Raw genomic sequence first — 12,411 nt, forward strand, 5'->3', positions numbered from 1 at the left:
CCCTGTCACTATGAGCCAACATGTTCCACATAGCTACCAGACTATAACGTCTATAATTAGCATGCCCTTTCAGTAGCCCTATCCAACACTATTATATACAAAACACCTTGTAACAACAGTATTGCAATTGCTTGAGGCGCATTTACCAGGATACAAGGCCACAGAAGGCAAACAAGTCTCACAAATGTATTTTTTTTAAAACTGTGGCCATTACATTTTAAAATGGTTTCCTTTAACTTTCAATCTGACGTGAGCCAAGTGTTACATTATTCAGGCCATCACTCCAGATCAGTACTTAAGGAGTGGGACAAGGTTAAGTTTTGCCATTCTTTGTATGAAATATTAAATAGGCACCTCCACAGATGTTGGTAATTTGGTACAGCTGTACTTCTCTGCTTCAATTGGTTTCCTTTTTCTCTTGCACCCTGCCTCAAGACATAATCAAGGACCCTTCCCATCCTGGACATTCTCTCTTCTCCCCCCTCCCATCGGGCAGAAGATACAAAAGATTGAGAACACGTACCACCAGGCTCAAGGACAGTTTCTATCCCTGTTATCAGACTCTTGAACAGAACTCTCATACACTGAAAGATGAATTCTTGATCTCTCAATCTACCTCATGGTGGCCCTTGCACTTTCTCTACCTACACTGCATTTTCTTTGTAACGGTAACATTATATTCTGTTTTCTTTTGACTACCTCGATGTAATTATGTACGGCATGATCTGTCTGGATGGCATGCAGAACAAATGATTTTCCACTGTATCTCAGTACTTGTGACAATAATAAACCAAGCGTGGCAGATTCCAGGAAGTATGGTCCAAGGGGCAAAGGAAGCAGAGTGCAAAAACTGCATGACAAATTTCACAACATACAAGTCAGTGATAATAAATTTGATTATCACTCCCAATGGATCAATAACCACATATGGACATATTCAAAACCACATTTAATAAAGATGAACTCTCGATCTCTCAATCCAATTTGTCAAGGACCTTGCACATTGTCCACCAGCTCTGCATTAGTTTTTAAACAGTAATTGTTGCCTTGACAACTTTGACCTGCAGACGATCACAGACATTGATTGTCTGTTCTCTCTACCCCTCCCTCTTTCTTGGTTTCCTCAATTCCCCATTTTATTAGACAGAATCGTCAACTGTTCTTCTAACCTCTGCTGCCCATTGGCAGACTGAATGCTTTCAGGTGGAAAACACAAGAGTGTTGGGTGTCTGGAACGGGCTGCCAGGGGTGGTGGTGGAAGCAGATACGATAGTGGCGTTTAGGAGGGAACGGACGGATATGGATCATGTGCAGGCAGAAGACATGGTTTAAATTGGCATTGCGTTCAGTGCAGACTTTGTGGAACGAGGAGCCCGTTCCTTGTTGTACTATTCTCAAAGGCAATTGTGCACACTCACTAGGGTGATGTAGAATTTAAAAAGTTTAATTAAAATAGAGAAATCCAGCTTCTATTTCCTTGAGTTGAGAAGATAGGTGGGTCTAGTATAATTCTTGTGTACTTCAGGTTTAATTTATGTTTTTTTTTGTGAATGTTGAGTTTCTGACGTATGTGCCTGTGATGCTGCTTCAAGGAAGTTTTTTATTGCACCTGTGCACACATGTACTTGTGCATATGACAAACTCCATTTTAACTAACAGATGCTTAAAATTACACCAGGGTTATGACAATTTCAATGATGTAACTTTTGATTTCTCTAGTTCTCAATGAACCCCTAATTAATCATTTTTTCTTAAAGATTGTCTCTCCAGATTTTCACTCCTTAGTCCATATCTTGACCAGCTCCACGCAAACTACACCCAAGCCCACATTTAGCACCTGATTCATACAAATCTATTTCAGGTGTGGATTGGTATCAGAGAAGTAAGAATTGGGTAACAAATAAGATAGCCAACAACAGAAATTCCAAGTTTTCTTTTAAAGTGCTAAGTTCGAGAGTGTTGAGACCTTCAAGTTCCTGGGAGTGAACATCACCAATAGCCTGTCCTGGTCCAACTTGGCCACAGCCAAGAAAGCTCACCCACTTCCTCAGGAGGCTAAAGAAATTTGGCATGTCCCCTTTGATCCTCACCAATTTTTAATCGATGCACCATAGAAAGCATTACGGCTTGGTACGGCAACTGCTCTGCCTGAAACCACGGAAATTGCAGAGAGTTGTGGACACAGCTCGGCACATCACGGAAACCAGCCTCCCTTCCATGGACTCTTGTCTACACTTCTCACTGCCTCGGTAAAGCAGCCAGCATAATCAAAGAACCCTCCCTCGTCGGACATTCTCTCTTCTTCCCCCTCCTAATGGGCAGAAGATATGAAAGCCTGAAAACACATACCACCAGGCTCAAGGACAACTTCTATCCCGCTGTTATAAGACTATTGAACGGTCCCCTAATACGGTAAGATGGGCTCTTGACCTCACAAATCTACCTTGTTATAGCCTCGCACATTATTGTCTGCCTGGACTACCTTTTCTCTGTAACCATAACACTTTATTCTGCATTCTGTTCTTCCCCTTGTACTACCTCGATGCACTGTTGTAATGAAATGATCTGTATGTAAAACAGTTTTTCAGTGTCCCTCAGGACATGTGACAATAATAAACCTATGTATTAAAGGTTCTTAGATTACTTGGATCTAGACTGGATCCCCTCCACAACTTCATGGATTTTGAAAAAGACAATATTTAGGTAATTGGTAAATTGAAACAGCAGATAAACAAGACATAGTTCTCTTTATTGGCAATTAAAACAAAAATCTGTTCAACACACAACAGACTTTGAATTATTACAAAATTGTGTCACAGTTTGAGAACAGTGCACACCTTGCTTTTACCGGAACATTGGAAGGCTGGTGCAGAACCAACTGCGGAAAAACCAAAAGCTGAATGATTTCAAAAAAAATTTGGGAGCCTTTCCAGTCTTTTAAACAATTCCTTCCACGAAAAGGCGATACTCAGCCCTTCAGAGGATTATCTATAGAGTCCTTCACAGACACTGGAAAAGCAGCAAATCATTCCGGCTGGATAAAATTTAACACAGATATATACGAACTGTAGATTCAAACCTACTGCTGTGAAACATAATTAGGATTCTTGGGTTTAAGGCAATACCACATTTCAATCTTCAACCTTAGAAATCTCTAATTAATATGCACATAAATGTTCTTAAAATTATTTGAATTATTGCCATAATGGAAATTTGGTTGTTGCCTTAAGGGGGAAAACAAGAGAGCTCCAAGTAGTGAGAATCACTAATTGTTCTTGCAATAACAGCTTACTATTATTAAACCAAGTGTACCAAACAGAAATCCCACAAGGTAACCATTTACTGCCTTACTAATTAGTTGTCCTTTCACTAGTCAGAGCTAGTTTGACCCCAGTTCAATGGAAAATTGTAAACAGTAAAACTACAGTAAACACAAGACATGTTAATGACTCTTGTGAGAAGCAAGCTGGTTGTGGTAATGGTTCCAAGTTTTCATCATCTTTTTTTTATGAAGTACACATTCTTTTTATTCCATTTGAGAGATTAGATGTTGAGCTTTGTTGCAATCCCAGCACTTTCTGAAGGCAACTAACCACAGAAACACCAGCAACAGGACACTCCAGACCATCGCTGCTCAAGCTTCCATGTGCTTACTTTCATCTGCTAAAGGTGTCTCCAAAAGACTCAGCAGTAAGTAAGCCGGAGATAAATCAAGCCTTTTGTGATTTCCTTCAGCTACTGATTTTGCTTTTGCTTTAGCCAGTATAGGGACACAGATAAAAGCAAAACAATCGGGAGCCCTCTTAGAGCAAAAGAGAACTTAAAAATCCCCTCCTTGTTTAATCCTCACTACATTTGGAAGGGTCACTATGGTTAAAAAGTTTTGCTTCTATAACTCATTACAACTGGGACACAGAGTGCTTTTTTTGATGGACGGGGTGACAGAACAAAAAAAAAAGCAAATGAGGCACTTCACTATTCAAGGCACTTTGTACTTATGCATACAAGAGTTGCTTAGTGCTAAAAGTTGAGCTTCAGGGTTCCATATTATTATGTTGCTATGATGGGACCGAGGGTATAAGTGGATACATACTGTATGGAATTTGGCCATTTTGAACATCCAAGAATGGGCAGCACAGTTCTTCTCAACTCCAAACAAAACTAGTTGGGGTAGTTTATCCATGCCACCATGTTTTTGATAACATGCAACTGAAAGATGATGGTAAGAGCCAATACTTCCTTTGGAGGTAGAAAGGGAGGCGAGACCTGCTCATAGGAATGCTCCTGCACACTCGCCTTTTGAGAGGCAAAGGCCAAAAGCTCTGGGCAAAAACCTGTTCTCCTAAGTGAGTTCAATTTGATACTCACTTCATAGTGCAAAAAACCTTACATATGAAGATGATAACTGCTGCAGTGACACACACAAGATTAATATAACCAGAAGGTTAATATGCAGTGGATTCTTTTCCATTACATAGCTACAGTATGGTCAACACCTCAGTAACAGAACAACTCCCACACCGTAACAATTCACTGATCTAGGTCAGAATTTAACCAAAGGTATTTAAGCTCTGACCCACAGGTCTGCCTGTTTTGACTACACTCTAAGCTTTGACAAGACTGGGTGTGTACCAGTGGGTACAGGAAATACAAATCATACATTAGTCACCACAAATGCTACCTGCAGGCTGATCAGTCATGGAGCTTAGATCTTAAAGCCTGTAAAAACTGATTCTCCACTGATTAAGGCAGTCACGGTGTAAGACTGCAGAGGTTCACCAAATTCCGTACATTTTTTCTGCAAACAGTGCAATTTTTACAAAATTCTAAAGTAATATTTTGTGAGTAATTTCAAAGCAACTTCGCTGGAAGGTAATTTTTGATCTTACGGGCTTTGTCATAAAAGAATGATAAATTTTTAATGACGTGCACTGACATTCTCACAGCAAGGGATGGAGAGAAAACAGCAGTGTGCAATAGGTCTTAACAATTTATGAAAATTAAAATTAGACATCTTGCAAATATTCACTGGGCACGTCTTAAAACACTCCTGTCACATCACTAAAAAAATCTTCCTTAGTAGCATAGATGCTCTTTCTGGATGGTTTTGTTCAGCATAAGGATTTCCAGCCCCATTGCAAAACCATTCAGAATACTGTAAAACAGTCATCTGTGAAGTAGTAGCAGATGTGTTCATCCAAATTTTGCAACCAGATTATCGAGAGATGAGCGACTTTCTAACACCAGCCAAACAAGGAGTGGGGTGGAGTGTGGCAGCAAGCTGGTAAAATTTCTGCATATTAATCAGGAGTTCCATAAGGCTTAGGCTCATTTAGATGCATAGCTTGAACCTTCACAATGTGGTAAATGGCTGGTGTAATGCCAGGTCCCAAGTCAAGGAGGTTCTGTGCTTAACAAATGCAGGCTGAGAAACAAGCCTGTACATCATAAAGGGCTGACTTCTCTGCTTCCTTAGTCCTCTTCCTCAGTTGAGGTAGACTTAGAAATCAAGCTCTCGGGAATCAACAGTAAACTTTGCCACTAGGAGGTTGGCGGGAAAACGAGGGACATTCCACTGGGCAGCTAAGGCAGCAGCTTGTCCGATGGCTCTCAGGATGATTGTTGAGCATCTAAAGATTTCTGTGGAGGAAGACTGGGTTCTTGCTTCACAGTTTTGATTTGTGGTGAATCTTGACTGTGGGGGGAAAAGAAGTGAGAGAGTAAGATAGATGTCTCATGAAACAGGCCGTTGGTTTCACCTCACCCTTGTCTCATCCCATTCTATTACAATAAGAACACATAAGCAACCTTTGTCAGCCAAGAGTAGATTGATTTGTTCTATTAGCACCAACCACTTCTCAAACCAACATCCTATTTACAAAACAAACTTTTGTTTAAAGTTTCAGACTGTAGGAGCGAACGAGAAAGGCAACATGGAGTTGGTGTCCGAACAACGGGCGACTTATTGAAACTGGTGCCCACCAGGAGACCAAAGCTGATCTACCCGAACCCGATTTCAGGACAGCCTCCGCATACGTGATAACACAGAAAAATTAACTAAGTTTTGATTGTTACATTTCTCTGATCATGTCATTACACAGAAGACTTAATTAACAGTAAAACTAGGTTTTGATTACAGAATAAAACACTTAATTATTCATGTCTAACTTAGTTAATAGCAAATCTAAGTTTCAGCCACAACAATAGTGGCATGCTATAACATGATCATCAAGCCTTTGTACCTTGGTGCAGCTACAGCTACATCCCATCTCTTGTTGAACCTTATCAGTGGTTCCCTGTTACCACATCAGCACAAGCTACATGCTATTTTACTAGTTATTAAATCCCTCTATTCCTATCCCTACAACAGGTCAAACAGTACGTATGTCAGTGAGGATGTGAAATAAGATCCATGATCTTAATAAATGGCAGACTTCCAATATCTAGGGCCTACTCCTCAATTTCTTAAGTGATACACAAGGGGGCCCAACTTAAACATATCGACTTTTGGTTCCATAGTAAATGAGTCAGTAGGCTGTGGGTACAACTTCTCGCATTACAGATTTTGTGCACCATCTAGGCTGACAAGCCAGTGCAGCATTGAAGGAGAGTAGTATTTCACACAAAACATGAAACTCATGCTACATCTGCCACTTTGAGAATGTAGAAGATCCCAGGGCTTTATTTTGAAGAAGCGGACATAGATAGGGTGAATGCACCAGGGTTGGGGAATCAAGAACTTGAGGGCATAACTAGAGGGGAGAAATTTAATAGGAACTTGAGGGGCAACTTTTTAACTCAGAGGGTGGTCTGTATATGCAATGAGCTGCCAGAGGAAGTGGTGAGACAGATACAATAACAACACTTAAAAGGCCCTTAGACAGGTACATGGATAAGAAAGGGATACAAGGATATGGGTCAAACACAGGCACATGGGCATCTTGGTTAGCATGGACCAGTTGTGCCTAAGAGCCCAGTTCTGTGCTGTATGACTGTGACTAAGGCGACATTCTTTCAATGCCCTGGCTAATACCTATCACTAACCAGGTGAACTGTTTTAACATTGGTTGACTTGCCTCAATGCCGTTTAGAGGGCACACATCTTTACATTAAAGCAGTGACTACACTTCAAAAAGTACCCTGTTGACTAAAGTACTTAAAGATTTTGAAGGAACCTATATAAAGTCCTTCTCTCTGTGACAACTGCTCCACTGATGAAAAGAGATGAAGTATGCAGGATACACATACATGAAAAGGCTTTCTGCATACCTTTACCTTTTGGGAAAAGACACCATAGCCACACTGTTGAAAAATGAAGTGTTTAAGTAAAACGAAACAAATAAAGTAATTTTGGTTTCAAACTGTAGTTCACATCTTCCCCATCTGAACTCCCATCCTATGAAGTTCTTACCTCTCCGAGGAAGGGTTTGGCTTGTGCACTCCATTCTGGCCAACGTCTAACTTCGGAGTCAGATTACTTTTGGGTGGATGCCACTGGAGAAAGGAAAAAAAGAGTTCTTGTTTCTTTGCCCAGGTCAAATTAAAGATCAGTAATTGAAATTATGACAAGCAGGCAGCTTGACTGCAGTAAGGTCAAGGAGAGTTTACTGTTTACTTTGTACGGGGATCATAGAGAAATGTGACAGCGTTCGGAGGTAGTGTCATCACATTGGCTGGGAGATGAAGAGTAAGGACAATTATCATTTATTTTGCAGCAAAACATGCCCAGACATTTCTTAGAAAAGTCAAACATTTAATACACTCGGGAGTAGAACAGGACGTGAAGAAAAGTTTGGTCAAAGATGTAGACAATATAGAGAACTATAATGAAAGAGGCAGAGGAAGTGGACAGGTCTGGGAAAGAATTCTAGGACTTGATGCATGAAGGCAGTGGTGACAGGATTAGAGCAGGGAGACCTTGGAGGACAGCTGAGCTCTAGGTTGGTGGAGTTGGTGAGGACAGTGTGTATGGCAGTGATAGGACAGATTTGAAAAAATGAGTGAACAAGCACAGGTGTGAATGGGTCTCAATGCCAGTAAGGACATGACCAGCAGCTTTGAAATGACCTCACATTTATGGAGGGTAGAACAATGGGAATGCTCCAATTGTCAGGATACGACAAATGGTATTCTCCAGGCATCTCCACTGGGCCTTTTCACCACATGCACTGACAACTTGCTAATGGAATACAGTCGTTTGAAGAATGTTGAAGTCTGCAGGAGTTATACTTGCTGGATGTAACCCTGTCAGACTACGACAGTAACCATTGTTATAAGCACTATGTCTTAGAAAGAATAAAATGGCCTTGGAGAGGGGACAGAGTCAGCAGAATAATGCTGGGACTTGGAGTTAAATTACAGCACCAGGTTTGATTAACTTGAATTTAGAAGAACGATGGCATTTGAATGCCAAGATTCTTTTGGTCATGTTATCCTATTGAATCTTTCCTCTCGGTGAGGGGAACCCCAGTATTGCTTAAGCTGCCCATGCCAAGTTAAGAGAATGTTTAGAGTCATAGAGCACTACAGCACAGAAACAGGCCCTCCGGCCCATCTAGTCCATGCCAACCTGATCTTCTGCCTAGTCCTATCTACCTGCACCCAGACCATATCCTTCCAAACCCCTCCCATCCATGTACCTATCCAAACTTCTCTTAAATGTTACAATTGAACCCATATCTACCACTTCCGCTGGCAGTTCGTTCCACACTTGCACCGCCCTGTGAGTGAAGTAGTTCCCCCTCAGATTCCCCTTAAATATTTCACCTTTCACCCTAAACCTCACCCAACCTTAGGGGTAAAAGCCTGAATTCATTCACTATACTGTATCTATACCCCTCATAATTTTGTATACCTCAAGAAGATCCCCCCATATTCTCCTACGCTCCAGGGAATAAAGTCCTAACCTATTCAACCTTTCCCTATAACTAAGGTCCTCGTGTCCCAGGAACAATCTTGTAAATTTTCTCTGCACTTTTTCAAGCTTGTTGATATCTTTCCTGTAGGTAGGTGACCAGAACTGCACACAATCCTCTCAATTCATCCTCACCAATGTCTTATACAACTTCAACATAACATCCCAACTCCTGTACTCAATGTCCTGATTTACGAAGGCCAAAGTGCAAAGCTATCTACCTGTGACGCCACTTTCAAGGAACTATGGACCTGTATTCCCAGGTCCCTTTGTTCTACTGCACACCTCAGAGCCCCACCATTCACTGTGCAAGTCTTACCCTGGTTTGTCCTCCCAAAGTGCATCACCTCACACGGTGCGAGGGAAAGTGGAATAAGTTTAGGGAAAATGAACTTGTTAGGATAAGCAACTCAGACTACTGAGCACAAAATTAGGAACACAATACTTAAATAGAACATTACAGCACAGTACAGGCCCTTCGGCCCACAATGGTGTGCCGACCATTTTATCCTGCTCTAAGATCTATCTAACTCTTCCCTCCCACATAGCCCTCCATTTTTCTATCATTTATGTGGCTAAGAGTCACTTAAGTGTCCCTTACCTGATATAAAATTTTGATATGGTATTATGTGGATCTACTCCCCTCACACGCTGGGAAATACTGAAACCCACAGAAGGCCCACAAGAAATACCCAAATGATACTCAGTCTTGCGATTATCATTGAGACGTTTCAAGGCAACGAGCGAGTCAAGAAGGAATGGGTTCTGTTTGGTTGGATGGATGGTTAAGTTAGACGGGGATCAAGGGGCAAAGGGGTGTAGGTAGGACCAAGGGCATTGGCACAAAATACATACCAAATTTAGTTAGCTGCCAACAGGTTCAATCAGATCTATTTGTTTAAATGCAACCATTTCTAAAGGTTTCCCTTAAGTGAAAATTTGCATCTATTGGGATTTTCACCTTGCAAACCATTTACCAGTAGAAATCCCACTTATTACCTTTGAGTCTCTCAATCTGAATGGCAACCTTGCTGCTAAATATTACAATAATTATTCACTGCATAACAAAAACTCAAGCCAGTAGAGCACATTTTATTTGCTTCAAATGTAGTACTGCATTCACCCACAAACATTCTGCAAAGTTTAGTCAAATAAAAAAGGTTGCCATGCACTAGCCCAGCCTTGAACTTTGTTACTTTTTGTGGCTTCCTGATCTAGAAATTTCCGCTGTTGCTATTTGCGAGGCTGTTGCAACTGCCGGTTCCACTGCACTTGCTTTTGGCAGAGTCATCAGCCACACTCCAGTGTGTTGTGTTTCGAATGTAGATTTGACTGCAGCCCCTGTAAAAGGCAACTAGACACGTACCTGAGAGTGGAAGACAGCTTTAGTTATAAAAGGTAGGAGATTTTTAGCTGTGACAGGTTTTAAATCCCACAGACTGCCCCTAGGATAACCCTCTTCCATAAATTAGACAAATCTTTTTTTCTTACTTTTGGTTCTCCTGATATTTAGCAGGTTACAGAAGAGATGTGTTTTTTGTGATGGGGGTAATGGATTACACAGAGTCATACAGCATGGAAACGGGTCCTACAGCCCAACTCGTCCATGCTGACCAAGATGTCTACCTGAGCTAATCCCATTCGCCTCTTCGCATTTTTTATCCGTGTAACTGTCTAAATGCCTTTTAAACATTGGAATTGTACCCTCCTCTACCACTGCCTCTGGCAGCTCTTTCCATGTACCAACCATCCTGTGTGTGGAAAAAGTTGCTTCTCAGGTCCCTTTTGAATGTGTTACCTCTCACCTTGAATCTATGCCCTCTAGTTTTAGACCGCTACCCTGGGAAAAAGACTGTGACCATTCACCCTATCGATGTCTCTCATGACTTTGTATATCTCTACAAGGTCACCCCTCAGCAGGGGAAGAAGTCCCAGCCTTCTGAGCCTCTCCCTGCATCTGCATGAATGAATTATGGTCTTCTCCTGCCCTCCTGGGCACTTCCCACGTCATAAATGTCAAAGTAGTCTTAAACTTTCCCAACTTATGATTAAACTTGGTCCGTTTCCTCCAATTTGACTAACTAATGTGGGGGAGCACTTTAGTAATTTTGAAGATTTTCTAAATGATGGTTCCATAGCTTCCTCTGTCCAACAGAGGACAGCTCCTTTTTCTAAACCTTTGCTAACATAAAAGTGATTTGAAATGGCAACAGCCATGCAGTTATTCAAGTTGATTTTCATGTCAACTACTGCTGCACTTTCTAATCGAACAAGAAATAAAAACTGAACACTGACATTAGCTGAAAAGAGTAATTGTAGAGAAATTTCAAATAAATGATCAGTATTTGGAAGCAAAAGACATGGTTAATTTTCAAGTGTTCAATTACTATTATTAACCCTAAGGTCTGTGAAACTGATCGACTTGTGTTAACAATTCTCTCAAATCTTACTGCAGGTTTTGGAAATTAATTGTTTTGCAAGGGAATTCACAGGAGAAGGTTCAACTTCATGTAACAATTGTCAGCTCCTGAGAGGTAACTCCTTTCAGTCAAAGGTTAGCAGGTGAGTATGAGTGAAACCATTAAGTACCCACATTTAAACTGGGCTTAGTTGGGTCTTCACAAAACTGCCTTTCCACTGACAATTACCTAATGTAGGGATTGTGCAGGATCAGATGATCTGAGTCATGCATGAATGCAGGTCACCTCTCTGTTCAACAAGTCGACTCTCCAGGCCCATATGGTGTAACCAGACAGACTTGAGAGCAGCAGCAATGGTTCAACTGACCGGTACCAATTTTAATGCTGGATATTGTCCAAATGATTTCTATTCAGATTTTAATATCCAGCCTGGGCTATAGCACAAGAACAGGACCTGATAAAAAGGCAAACAGGTGAATGTGTTACAACTGGAAACTCTGCATTTCCAATGGCTTGGAGATATTCAGATGATCTGTGCTGACAATTTCTGCTCTCCATAAGGACACCAACCTGTCACTCCACTTGTCCCCCCCACCACCAAGGGGTGATCCGGTTCCTGTCAAAATCCACAATTGATCATACCAATAACAAGCATTCATCAAAACATGGCATCAATCAAGACAACCTGTAATCTGTCCTGGTCCAACACCGTAGACACCACGGCCAAGAAAGCTCACCAGCGCCTCTACTTCCTCAGGAAGCTAAAGAAATTTGGCATGTCCCCACCGACCCTCACCAATTTTTATCAATACACTGCAGAAAGCATTCTATTTGGATGCATCACAGCTTGGTATGGCAAGTGCTCTGCCCAAGACCGCAAGAAACTGTAGACACAGCTCAGCACATCACGGAAACCAGCCTCCCCTCCATGGACTCTGTCTACACTTCTTGCTGCTTCGGTAAAGTAGCCAACATAATCAAAGACCCCACCCACCCTGGACATTCCCTCTCATCACCCTCCAATTGGGCAGAAGGTATAAAACCCTGAAAGCACGTACCACCAGGCTCAAATACAAT

The 12,411-nt window shown here is 41.5% G+C and overlaps 1 protein-coding gene across 2 annotated transcripts in view; it reads right to left on the minus strand.

Moving 5' to 3' along the window:
- Positions 1 to 2,728: 2,728 nt before the first annotated feature.
- The window catches only part of ttll4 (tubulin tyrosine ligase-like family, member 4), a 61,330-nt gene continuing 51,647 nt past the window's right edge, over positions 2,729 to 12,411 (minus strand). For both annotated transcript variants that reach the window (XM_052024781.1, XM_052024772.1), the window contains exons 18-19: positions 7,412 to 7,494; positions 2,729 to 5,695 (exon numbers count right to left, since the gene is read on the minus strand). In XM_052024781.1, coding sequence (XP_051880741.1) covers positions 5,611 to 5,695; positions 7,412 to 7,494 — 168 coding nt within the window. In that variant the 3' untranslated portion in view covers positions 2,729 to 5,610. The remainder of the gene's footprint in view (positions 5,696 to 7,411; positions 7,495 to 12,411) is intronic.

Source organism: Pristis pectinata, chromosome 1 (genome assembly GCF_009764475.1).
Source record: "Pristis pectinata isolate sPriPec2 chromosome 1, sPriPec2.1.pri, whole genome shotgun sequence".
NCBI classification, from domain to species: domain Eukaryota; kingdom Metazoa; phylum Chordata; class Chondrichthyes; order Rhinopristiformes; family Pristidae; genus Pristis; species Pristis pectinata.